This window comes from Arvicanthis niloticus, chromosome X (assembly GCF_011762505.2).
Source record: "Arvicanthis niloticus isolate mArvNil1 chromosome X, mArvNil1.pat.X, whole genome shotgun sequence".
Lineage (NCBI taxonomy): Eukaryota > Metazoa > Chordata > Mammalia > Rodentia > Muridae > Arvicanthis > Arvicanthis niloticus.
In genome coordinates, this window is record NC_047679.1 from 31,175,305 (window position 1) to 31,188,695 (window position 13,391).

Consider the following 13,391-nt stretch of genomic DNA (forward strand, 5'->3'; position numbering starts at 1 on the left):
AGCCTTTGCTTGATTCACTAAGAGCTGGCACAGAAAAATATTTGAAAGTATTATAGTTGACTAAAAGGACATTTTTTTTTTTAAAGAATGCAGTGGGTGACAGTGATACAAAGGACTGGGTGACTAGTATTGCAGATGCTGGAGTGACTTCCCAAGTGGGGTGACTCTAGTGCAAGTGAATAACCATTCTTAGCACTTACTGGGCCGTAAATGAATAAGCCATCCCTTGTGGTTAACACAAAAGGTAAGTGAAATATGAATGTGAAACACAGGATGCTGCATCAGCCGTACCCAAGCATATAACAAATTGGGACTGCTCATGGTGATGAAGAAATTATAATGGTTATTGATATTTGCTACTAATACGTAACAATAATTTTAAAAGTTTGCAGTACTGCTGAGATAACTGTATAACCCAGGTAGATATATTAGATATATGTTATAAATATCTAATTTCCTAATGGATAAAAAATTATATCTGAATGCATTATTTCCACAAAGTTAATTATGATAAAAACTATACATGTTAGGTAGTTAATTCCTATGCCTTTTTAAATTTAGCATCTTAAAGTACACTGAAGAAACTGCTTGGAACAGAAAGTTTGCTGGATGCGACAATAATCTCTCAAGCAGAAAACTGGGTTTATTCTTTTCTAGCACTACTGACTTTTGGGGTTGGATAATTCTTTGTGTAGGGGACAATATCCTTGTCTTCTTTCCCACCTGTAGACCAATTTGTCTAGACAATGCCAAATGTCCTCCAAGGGACAAAACATACACATACACACACACACATCCTATAGCCTAGTTCATAAAGCACTGATAGAGAAAAAAGCTTTACACAATATTGAAAGCAAAGCATGTGCCAATCATGACTGCCCTCTGGCCCAGGAAAAGTTAGATCTCAGCATATTCAAATATGCAGAATTGGGTCCTAAGCCAACTGTTTCTATGCAAGTTATAAATACGTCCTAACACAAAAGCTTTATGAGACAACAAAACAACTAAATGAAACCCTGAAACCTTAATGTAGTTAAGAAACATTGAAGAAACTGTCCTTCTCCCGACCAAGTGCAGAATAGAAAAAGGAGGTTACAAATAAAAAGAAAGGCCACTTCACTAAAAGTTAAAAAAAAAAAAAAAACTCTCCAACCATTTCTTTTAGAGAAAGAGAAAAGAACCTATGTAATTGGGTCAAAACAGGGAACACATCAAAATTGAGGACAAAAAAAATATGCCCAGCAAACCACTGAGAAGACATTACAAGAAGCTTTTTGGTTTTGTTTTCCTTTTTACATATAGTTCTATATAAATCAATAAATCAGTCCTCTGTCTTCTGCAGAGGGAATAGCTTCTGAAATCATGATAAATCAGACTATGAAAAATAAATCATCTTAGTCCTGCAGGCTGCAAAGCAACATAAAAACAATCAGTCTTACGATAAACTGTATGGTGGAAAAAGCAAGATGCAAAACTGTGGAAATGCTATAAATGACAGTATGTCAGGAAAAGAGGCTAAAATCCCCTGCTCTCATTATATGAGTCATTGCCTAGCCTAGGCATTGTGCTTACATACACTTTTTCTAGAAGCATCTCTCTGGCCTTCAAAGGTACCACAAACAGGGTATGCTATTTTCTACTTATTATGGTTTAACAAAATAGAGACATTGAGCCCCAAGTTGCAAAGGTAGAAGGAACTGAGACCATGCCTTTATGACCCCCAAATCTCCATATTGTTAACAACTTCACTATAGTGTCCCTCATATTTACATGCAGGGAATAAGAGGAAATAGGTCAATGTATTATACTAAGAAAGGAAATTATTTGGGGCAATTACTTTTCATTTCCAAGATTCTGTTATATTATTTTAGTGGTTTCTTGGGGGATTTTTTTTTTTTTAGTTGGGTTTTGTTCTGGGTTTTAAGGCAAGATAACACTCTTTAGCCCAAGCTGACCTGGAGATCACAATAATCTCCTGCCCCACAGCCTCCCAAGTGTTTATATTATGGGCATGAGCCATCCGGCTTTACTTTAGGGTCTATATAAATTGATTTTAAACTTAATATTCTTTGTCATTTCACAAGGATGCTTTCATTCACAAATTAATTTAATATTAACCATATTACCCAAGTACAGAGCTATCATTGATTTGGTTATTGATGTGAGATTTTCTCTTTCAGCCACAAAGATCTATATGAAATCACTCTCTATAAGCTCTGATTTCATTGCATCCCATATATTTCAGTAAGCTGGAGATTTTTCTCATTATTCTGAAGAAACTTTCTAATTTTTCTTGTGACATTTTTGTTGACTCATCTGTTATTTTGGAATGTGTTATTGGAGTTCCACAAGTTTGTGAATTCCTAAACTGTCCTCTGTTATTGAGTCATAATTTTAAATAATTTGATTTATTAGACATGACTTCAATCCTTATGCACTTATTAAGACTTGTTTTATATTCTACATCACAGACAATGTTCCTTGGGTACAGGAGAAGGATGCACACTCTTGACTTGTTCAGTAGTGTATATGTGCCTGTAAGGTCTAGTTAGTTTCCATTGTTCAGATCTTCTATTTCTTGGCCTTTGACTAAAAGTGGGATCCTTTTAGTCAGGATTTCTCTGTAGCCAAAGCTGGCCTGAAGCTCACTAAGGAATAGTCCATGCTGACCCCGAACTCATGGCAATCTCCCTTCCTTGATGTTGGGATTAGAGATACGAGCAACCATACCCACCTATTACTGCATATAGAGATTTCAAGTCTTCATTATTAAATGTCTATTCTCAGTTCACTTCTGTCAGCTTTTGTTTGGTGAACTTCGGGAGTCTGCTAGTAGGTGCTAATTGTACTTCTTATCAAGGATTTGGGCACAAGAATTTGCCCTCCTGTCAGCACTCTCAAAATTAGCACTTGAATAAACAAGACTGACAGTGATGTGTACTGTTTACCATTTAAGAGTAATGAGCACCTTATGCTCTCCTTCTCCAGAGATGACATCTCTCTGGATGATTGCTGATTAGCAAGTATGTCTCATCTGAACATAAATGTTCTTTTAAAAGTAAACCAAACAACTTGCTGAAAAATTAAATTTTCTTTGACTTTATATATTTTGCTATACATTTGCATGATAAATAGACTTGCATTAGCCAAAATGGAAGTGTCTTCCCTAGTTGGTAACAGCACGTGGTAGTAATTCTACAAATGATTACTTTCATACATTACCAAAATCTATTAAGTGAATTGCTAAGAATTATTAAAAGTTTGTATTTTTAAAAAGATTTCTCTATTTTTATTTTATGAATGTTTTGCCTGCATGTACATATGTGAATCATATGCACACCCAAAGAAGAGGGCAGAGAGGGACTACCTCTGGAACCGGAGCTACAGACCATTGTGAGCTGCCCTGTGGGTACTGGGAACCAAAACAAAATCCTAGGCAAGAACATCAAGTCCTATTAACTACTGAGACATCGCTCCAGCCCTTAGTTTGCATTTTTAAAAATGAAATGATGAATGTAGTGATAAATAGATACACAAAATGTGACATATACACACAGTGGAATAGTATTTGTCCATAAAATGTGAAAGTCTTTGGGATTTGAAGCAAGATGGATGGAGCTGGAGGACATTATGTTAAGTGTTTTAAAAGCAAGGCTACATGGTTCCTATTCATATGTGGAAACTAAAAATAATGGGTTTTGCAGAAGTTGATTGTAGAATATTGTTTACTGGAGATTAAGAAACGTAGGAGGAACGTGAACAGAGAAAAGTTAGGTAATATTTCCCAAAGGGTAGTTATGTTGAGAGTAATGGTTTCTAGTGTGGTACAACATAATTGAATAACAATACTTTACAATGTCTATTACATATGTTATAATGAACTAAGAATGTGAAGCTTCTCAGAATAAAAATTACAAACATTTAAGGAGACATGCTAATCACCCTGATTTGATTATATGTACTGAATTACCACATCACACCCCATAAATGCCCCATGTGTACTGATTTAAAAATGACAAGCCACAAAAATGTTTTCCATTTCTCAGAGGTCCTAGGTTAGTACAATACCGTATGATGTCTGTCTGCCACAAAGCATGTGGCCAGGGTGCCATGTTCACCACTGAGTAGCAAAATCCCTATGACTTCCTGGATAATGGTTTTTCTCTAGAGCTTCATCAGTGCCAGGGCTTTGAATGACTATTATCCTGGTGTTTGTTTGCAAAAATTGGAGGATTCTTCTTAGGTTTTAACCCTGTTAATTATTTCTTTTCTTATAACTGCTGCATTGTTGCCGACTTAATGCTTCCATTGTTCTTTTCTAATGCTCTATTATCAGTGAGCTCTTTTACCTCTGGAAAAATAAGAGATAGTATAGACACGTTGTAAAGTCTTGTTTTGCTCTGCCTTAAATTGCTCTCAAGGGCAATTTGTATTGCCCTCAAGGAACTGCTTTGCCCTAACAAGTGGCTTGTTAGGAGATCCTACAGATCCTATATGTCTAGAGGCTATCCCTTCCCATTATCCTAAAATTGACCCTAACCTTGATTATCCCTTTTCAGAGTAACACTACTGTGTGTCTCTTTTGTCTACTTAGTGGATCAAAGCAACCATCAGATATCTTCAAAGACGAAACCCCTACCTTATGACGCATTTGCCCTCTGATCTAGTCTATCTTTCTACCAAGACAGGTATCCTGAGATCAAGGGCCAAAGTTTCTACATATACATCTTAGTTCTGAGAAAAGAAAGTACAGAAGTTCTACAAGCTACTCATAAATGTTTTTACCAAACACGTTTTCCAACAGGAGAGTAAAGGAGTCAGTAAAGGAGTAAATAGAGTCTGTTTGCTTTTCAAACTCAAGCAATTCTTCAGGTTCCCCAGCTCCTTGATAGGTCTATGGAATTCCCAACAAAAGGCATGAGGAGGTCAAAAGATACATGGGGATTTTTATGCCTTTCTGCTAGTCCTGTCTCTTTATCTGCCTCTTGCACTTTCTTTGTTTCTTTGTTTTGTTTTGTTTTTTGGATATTATATTTACATTTCAAATTGTATCCACTTACCACCTAGGAGCCTCCTATTCCAGCCCAGAAGGAACAGAAGGAACGAATTGGGTAGTGTTCCTTCTGTTTCTATTCTGTGGAATAGTTTGAAGAGATTTGGCATTAGGTCTTCCTGGAAGGTCTGATAGAATTCTGCACTAAAACCATCTGGCCCTGGACTTTTTTTGGTGGGGAGGCTTTCAATGACTGCTTCTATTTCTTTAGGGGTTATGGGACTGTTTAGATGGTTTATCTGCTCCTAATTTAATTTTGATATTTGGTATCTGTCTAGAAAATTGTCCATTTCATCCAGATTTTCCAAATTTGTTGAGTATAGGCCGTTGTACTAGGATCTGATGATTTTTTAAATTTCCTTAGTTTCTGTTGTTATGTCTCTCTTTTCAGTTCTGATTTTATTAATTTGAATACTGTCTCTGTGCCCTTTGGTTAGTCTGGCTAAGGGTTTAGCTATCTTGATGATTTTCTCAAAGAACCAGCTCCTGGTTTTGTTGATATTTTATATAGTTCTTTCTGTTTCTACTTGGTTGATTTCAGCCCTGAGTTTGATTATTTTCTGCCGTCTACTCCTCTTGGGGATATTTGCTTCTTTTTGTTCTAAAGCTTTCAGGTTTGCTGTCAAGTTGTTAGTGTATGCTTTCTCCAGTTTCTTTTTGTAGGCACTTACAGCTATGAGTTTTCCTCTTAGTACAGTTTTCATGGAGTCCCTCAAGTTTTGGTATGATGTGTCCTCATTTTCATTAAATTCTAAAAAGTCTTTAATTCCTTTCTTTCTTTCTTCCTTGACCAAGTCATTATGGACTAGAGCGTTGTTCAGTTCCACGTGTATGTGGGCTTCCATTGTTTTTGTCATTATTAAAGACCAGCCTTAGTCCATGGTGGTCTGATAGGATGCAAGAGATTATTTCAATCTTTTTGCATCTGTTGAGGCCTGTTTTGTAACCAATTATATGGTCTATTCTGGAGAAGGTACCATGGGGTGCTGAGAAAAAGGTATATTCTTTTGTTTTAGGATGCAATGCTCTATAGGTAGCAGTTAAATCCATTTGGTTCATAACTTCTGTTAGTTTCACTGTGTCTTGGTTTAGTTTTTGCTTTCATGATCTGTCCATTGCTGAGAGTGGGGTGTTGAAATCTCCCACTATTATTGTGTGAGGTGCAATGTATGCTTTAAGCTTTAGTAAAGTTTCTTTTATGTATGTGGGTGGCCTTGCATTTGGGGCATAGATGTTCAGAACTGAGAGTTCATCTTGGTAGTTTTTTCCTTTGATGAGTATGAAGTGTCCTGCCTTATCTTTTTTGATTATTTTTGGTTGAAAATTGATTTTATTTGATATTAGAATTGTTACTCCAGCTTGTTTCTTGGGACCACTTACTTGGAAGATTGTGTTTTCATGGGAGCAGACCAGCTAGGTGTTTGCTGCTCTGAGTGCAGTGGCTCCTCTAGGATGTCTCGGGATAAGGTGTCTGTTGCTCTGAGGTCAGTGGCCTCTCTAGGATGTCTTAGGATGCAGTTTCCACAGGGGAGCAGCCCAGCTGGGTGTCTGCTCCAGCCAAAGGGACCGGGTGAGGAGTGGAAAGGGAGTGGTATTCCACGGGGGTGGTGTTTGGGTTCCTGGTGGGTTCTGAGCTCTCCCTGCTCCCAGCTGTAGCTCTGGGGCATAGGGCAGTGGGCAACTATTCTTACCTGCCACTCTGAGGTCAGTGGCCTCTCTAGGATGTCTCCGGATATGGTTTCCACATGGGAGCAGACAAGCTGGGTGTCTTTTCCAGCCAAAAGGTGCTCTTGGAGTTTCTTAAGTTAATATCTGGCTGCCTTAAGTTTCATCCAAAAGAATTCTCAGAATGATATGGCTGAATATCATACTTTCCATGTCCTACCCTTGCCTCACCTTGGCTCAAAAATCCTCTTAGAGATAGTCCCACATATCTTGGCTTGGATGCAATATTTGCTATTTTGTGTTTCCATTGCCTGCTCTGGCTCCCAATCTGAATATAGACCCCTAAGAACTATGAAAAATTCAGACATGGAAGCATAGCCCTGTAACCTCAGCAGTGAGTTTGGGGTGACAAGTAGATCCCATGGGCTCACTGGCTGACTAATCCAATCAAAATGATGAGCTACAGATCCAGTGAAGAGACTCTGCCTCAATAAAAATGGTGAAGCTTGGTTATTTAATTTTCATGACAAGCAGATATTACCCAATATTAAGCTAATATTTATAACATGTCTTCCTGCTAGATACCCTTCTTTATTATATTTAATAAATGTGATTTCTTTACTATAAATAAAAATTTAATTAATTGCAACTCAAAAACAAAACAAGGTGAGTTGTAAGAAGTCAAGTTTGAACTAAACTAGAAGATTTCCTTCCTGATGGTTCTGCTCTTAGATGCAGGATGCTGTGAACTAATAGCATCAATGGTCTAATCCATGGTAAACTCTACACACTATACTACCAGGCAAAATAATGGTCATTTACTTAAAGATGGCACAATTATTATGAGAGTAGCCAACCCTCCCTATTTGATACTTTTTCTATGAAAAAATTCATGCTTAATAATGTAAACCTTGTCCAAAAACCATAACAGAAGTGGTCTTATATCCTTCAGTGGAGGGTGGGGAAGTGGCTGAAGTGGTTGTTTACCTGAGTTTATATAACAATAAACCATCTCCTAGAAGGAGAGGAGGACCTAGGTGATGAGAGAGAAAGAGAGAGGGGGGACATGGAGGCAGATGTTCACATGTCTCTGCCAGTCAAAGATAGTTGATATATCTAGGTTGGGTATTAGGTTACACTTCTGATTGATATTGAGCATTACCAAATCTATAAAGCCATTGGTTAACATTAAAAAAAATTGTATAAAAGCAAAAGGGAGAAGGGGTATGGGATAGGGGTTTTCTAGGGAGGGGAAATGGGGAAAGGGGATGGCATCTGAAATGTAAATAAAATATCCAATAAAAAAAAAAAACCATCTCCTAAAAATCTATGCTTATAACCACAGTTGAAGGCTATTCTCAGCTTTAAATCGAGATGCTTCTTACCCTGAATGACTAAACAAAATGTTGTCAATTAAAGAATAGTTGAGTACTTAAGACTCTCCCCTCCCAAGGTTTACTGTCCCTTTAAGGCTCAGGGAATTCTGCAGAAAGTGAAGCATTTTCCTGGGAGGAGGAGTTCTTAGTACTCAACTATTCTATACTGTCGACATTTTGTTCAGTCATTTGTTGTAAGAAAAAGCTTCCCTATTTAAAGCTGAGAATAGCCTTCAACAGTAGTTATAAGCAGATGGTTTACTGTTATATCACCTTAGGTAAGCAGCCTCCTCAGCCCCCTCCCTCCACTGAAGGATGTTGTGTATGTGCATATATATAGAGACACAAATGCGTGTGTCTAGGGCCTGCAGAGATGGCTCAGTGAGTGAAGTGCTTGCCATAGGAACACAAAGAGCTAAGTTCAGATCCCCAGCACCCAAGGAAAAGCTGGCGATCTATAAGTGCTGTGCTTATCTATAACCCCAGCACTGGGGGAAGAAGTGAACACAAGTGGATCCCTGAGAATTTCTGGCTAGACAGGTTAGTCAAGTTGGTGAGCTCCAGGTTCAGTGAGAGACTTGAGCTTATTAATTAATTAATTAATTAATTAAAGAAATAAAAAAGTGACATCAGACATTTTTCTCTGACCTTCACATGCATGATCGCTTATATTCATACATAAATGCATATCTCCCCCCCCCACACACACACAAATGCATGTGTTTAATTAAACAGTTTTGATTGGGTAGTGACAATAAATATAACAAAAAGTTCATATCTCTTCTTTGGTCTTTTTCAGCAAGAAATTCCATAGCTTTATCGACTTTTAGATTTCCTGTTAGTTTGGCAACTCAAAGAGAACTAAGTATGATACTCAGTCATTAGTTTGTTCTGATATTTCGTAAACAACAAGTTCAAGCAGTTATCTGTCAGATTAATTCCCATTCAGATAGCCTTGTTCCATCCAGGTTCCTGAGCTTCTATGGCCATGGAATATAATTTGCTTCATTCGTACTACTTCCTTGTCTTAGGTAATTGTGCTAAAACACTACATGCTGCTAGTTTACTAACTCAAAACAGATTCTAAGATGAGCATGTGGGTACATTCTTCCTATCCCAGTGCTTGAGTGGATGAGGCAGGAGGATAGTAAGTTTGAGGCAAGCCTGAACAATATAGCAAGAATATGTCTCACAAAAAGAAGGAAAGAAGAAAAAGGGAAGGAAGGAAGAGAAGGAGGGAGTAACCAGCCAACTCCCCTCTTCCATTAGGAAATTTTGAAAATATCTTTAGACAATATAGATAATTATGATATAAATATCATGATAACCCACTGGACTGCCTCACAAACCTTCTGTTAGTGCTGCCTATTAAGTCAATATTCAATCCCAGTGCAAGGAGGGCTTATGCAATCAATCTGTATGGTGCAGTGAGATGTGGGAATTGAAGCAGTAGGTGACTGACTGATAGAAATCAGTCTCCCTAAGACACATTTCAAGAATGAAGGTGATAACTGGGTATCGAGAAGCTTATAAGAAATACTGGAACTAAGCATGGTAGACCGTGCATCTCATCCCAGCACTGGAGAGGCTGAAGTAGGAAGATTGTCATGAGTTTGAAGTTGACCTAGATTGCAGAAAGCTTCAGCCCAGCTTCAGCTATAAAGTAAGACCATGTCTTTGGGGGAAAAAAATATATAATGCTCTTCACACAGTGGCAAGTAATAAATCTTTCTGCCATCCATAAATATTGATTAAATGGAGGCAGGGACAAATGAATGAACAGTAGATGAGATAAAAGCCTATTGTGTGTTCCCATATAGATTTTCCTCCAGACTTCTGTTTAATAGATGGAGAAGATTGTGCATGGTGGGGTTTAGTAATGCTGGCCAAGGACAGATTTGCTCCTAGCATCTCCTAGGAGAAAGAGCCATGATTTTGTCAACCCACACTCTGTTGGCAGAATTTCTTTTCTAGTTAATAAAAACTCTCTGCAAACAGAGTTGGATGAATCCTAACCAGGGAATCATTGCTAAACAATTAAAATGAAAATAAGTATTTTAAGTACCTTGTTGGAGCAATGTGCACAGTTTTGAAACCTACCCTTATCCCATCTGCACCCACACTTAATTAGAGGGGTTCTTGGTCTGCTTCAAACATATTCTTGTTATCTCTTCTTTTGAGGCCCGAATGCATACAGTGCTGCCTCCTCCTACTTCCAAATCTACACAGCTACTTGTTTGTCAGATCACCTTGCCAAAGCAATAGTTCACTGTTCTTATGATGTAGAGTGGGGGAAATGTGCATGTGATGACATAGGGTTCATGCCCTAACCTAAGCTTCCCTAACTAGAAGAATGATCAGAAAAAGAACCAATAGGCAAACAACCTTGCTAGTTCCCCCAAGCAGTTATGGAATAAGATATACCCGGATATATGGCTTTCCCCAAAAAAAACATACTCAAAATGTGGTCTAAATTGAACACCCCTGGTAGAGACTCATCTTTGAAAATGGTCTCTTTCAAAGAGACTGCTTTTCTACTCACCTTTTGCTTCCTTTGAACTACTGTTCACCTTTGGGAACGTATTTCAGTTCACTTTTAACGTTTTGTATCTCAGACAGGTTGACAACAGGTCCTGGGAATTTCTTCATTCCAGGAATTGGTTTCTTTTCCTCTGAGGTGGCAGATGCTCCCTGGAAAAAAAAAGAGGGAAGGAATTCAACTCACCCAAAACCAAGGATATTTGATCTCTGGTTCCTGGCATAGAGCAGGAAAACAAATATCAAAGGAAGAATGTCAGAGTGCAATTCTGGCAAGGCAACTTCCTCTGGTGTTAGTGTTCAGACAGCCTTAGAGCTTCAAGAAAATTCCTTGAAGTATGTACAGGAATGTAAAATAATGTTGTGAGGCGGAAAGTCCTTTTCATATAAGTTAAGACATGTTAGCAACAGTTCAGTGTCTAGTAACTAAGAAATACTGCCAACACTTAGATGGAGTTGTATTTCCCACAGAAGCATCTCCTAAAAGCGACTTTAATTTAGTATCATCCCATTATCAGATACCTACTGGCAGGAATCTGTAAACTGTCAGGACACAGGTAGCCCTAATTAGTGCAGAAGTTTACACAACTGTGTTTGAAGTATAGTAGCTATCAGCCTTTTGTCATAGGATGCCTTTGGGAAACATAAACTCAGAAGCACATAAGGAAAAATATCTTTGAGTATGGGCTTTGAATATGGGAGGGAATAACAGAGGAGGCCAACCTTTGCCTGCTGCTTTGAGAAGTAATTTAAATTTCCTATCTATAGCCCGGCGGTGTTGGCGCACACCTTTAATCCCAGCACTTGGGAGGCAGAGGCAGGTGGATTTCTGAGTTCGAGGCCAGCCTGGTCTACAGAGTGAGTTCCAGGACAGCCAAGGCTACACAGAGAAACCCTGTCTCGAACCCCCCCCCAAAAAAAAAATCCTATCTATAAAACATTAAGCTCAGTTGTTGCGTATAGCTCCATCTAGTTACTACAGAAGAAAATTGCATGCTAATCTGTTCTTCCAATCTGCCTTAAAGTAGGTATTGGGGGACATTTGATTACCCTGATAACCAGAATATGGTGCCTTAAATCAGATTACTTCGGGGGTACTGAGCGATTGCCCTAACTCCTTGACACTAAAGTCCATCCATTGCTATGCTGGGGGCACTTTTACCACACCTGTTGTAAACAATGACTAAAGGCAGCAGCATTCCCAAGGTGGCCCACACCTGGGAGACAGGGACACCTCCTAGGAGAAATTTAGGCCAGAGAATTGGGCTTAAAACCACAATGAGGCCTGTGTTTCTCCCACCTAGCCCCTTCCCTCTTCTTCACCTAGATCTGGGTCGAAACAACTCTCTCCCATATTTCTCACACGTGTTTTCTCCTAGTAAATAAATACTCTGCATGTTAAATGTCCGATCTTAGACATTTCTGCATGTTAAATGTCCGATCTTAGACATTTCTGCATGTTAAATGTCCGATCTTAGAGGGCTCTAAGTAACATAGTCCCCAGTGCAAAACTGTCATAACTCCATATGCTTAATCAAGAATTGGATAAACCAGTGATTGTGGGGGGTGGGGGATAAGAAACATCATATTTGCTTCCTGTGAAGAATAGTGATAAAGCTAGTGATGTTAGTCCAGGTCTGGTTCCTGCCTGTGTCTCATTCTCAAATTGGTTAGCACATAGAGAAATAATGTGTTCAAGTTTCCCCAAACTCTGACAAATCACTAGGTAGAGGTATTTGTTATAGAAATGCTTTTTTTTGTTGTTTATTGTGGAGGATGAGTAGGCATTAAAGAGTGTTATTCCTCTGATAAGGGCTAATGGGACTTCCTGTAGTTATTTCCTGTGAAACCAGTACAGTGCTGATTAAGTAGCTAATGTGTCACCCACACGAAATGATAAAGTGACTCAATGTGGATGCTGCAAATCCCTGGAAGATATTGTTTCCTTAGGTCCATGTACAGAACCGTAGGCCTGGTTTCTTTTCTCCATGAAAACACATTCATCATTTGTAAGTGTAGATAGAGAAAAGGTCATTAAAACTGTAACACCCACCCACACACACACACACACACTTGAAGAACCAGGTATTCCAGAATGTTCTTTGCTTGGTTTTCAGGAAGGAATTTTTAACAAGGCTGTAAAGTGTTGCTTCTCTTTAAATATGTGTAGCAATGAAATGAAAAATGTTTCAGCACTTATAAATGCTCCCACGGTTGGAGGTGTGTAGATCTTAATAAAAAGACATGAAGAGAAAAATGTTTCCAGATCCTTCTACTAAGTTCCCGGGTCAGTCACTTCCACTGCTCATACATTTAACACATATAGCCAGTATCTGCACTTGGGTGTCTGGGGTAAGTGAATGTACACAGATTAATGATGGTAATGTTTAATGCTAGATCTCTTCCTATCAACTTATTAAGACCTCAATGGTCTGCTTTTTTTCCATCTCTTTTTATTTTAATCACAATAATGCTTGGCATTTACTTTAGTAAGGTGGTATACAGTGAAGATTGTCATTATCGTTAATAATTTGACAGTATGGCATTGTTTAGAAAGCAGGGGCTGTTTTTACACTGAAGCTCTACCATCTTTAGAAAACATAACTGCAACCAGAGTCCCCTGATTCTGTGAATTTGTTGCTATGGGAATTACAGTGAGCTAAAGCAGGAATGAAGATGCTTCTGTTTGAATAGCGGAGGGTAGCCCTTTTGCGCATATCTCAACTCAGCAGGGAAATAGAGGCTATTGATTCTTTAAT

The 13,391-nt window shown here is 38.5% G+C and overlaps 1 protein-coding gene across 1 annotated transcript in view; it reads right to left on the bottom strand.

Annotated features, from left to right (window-relative positions):
* The window catches only part of Smpx (small muscle protein X-linked), a 52,573-nt gene that overhangs the window by 19,885 nt on the left and 19,297 nt on the right, over positions 1–13,391 (bottom strand). Inside the window, exon 4 of the mRNA XM_034485439.2 lies at positions 10,637–10,785. Within this exon, the coding sequence (XP_034341330.1) occupies positions 10,654–10,785 (132 nt within the window). The 3' untranslated portion in view covers positions 10,637–10,653. The remainder of the gene's footprint in view (positions 1–10,636; positions 10,786–13,391) is intronic.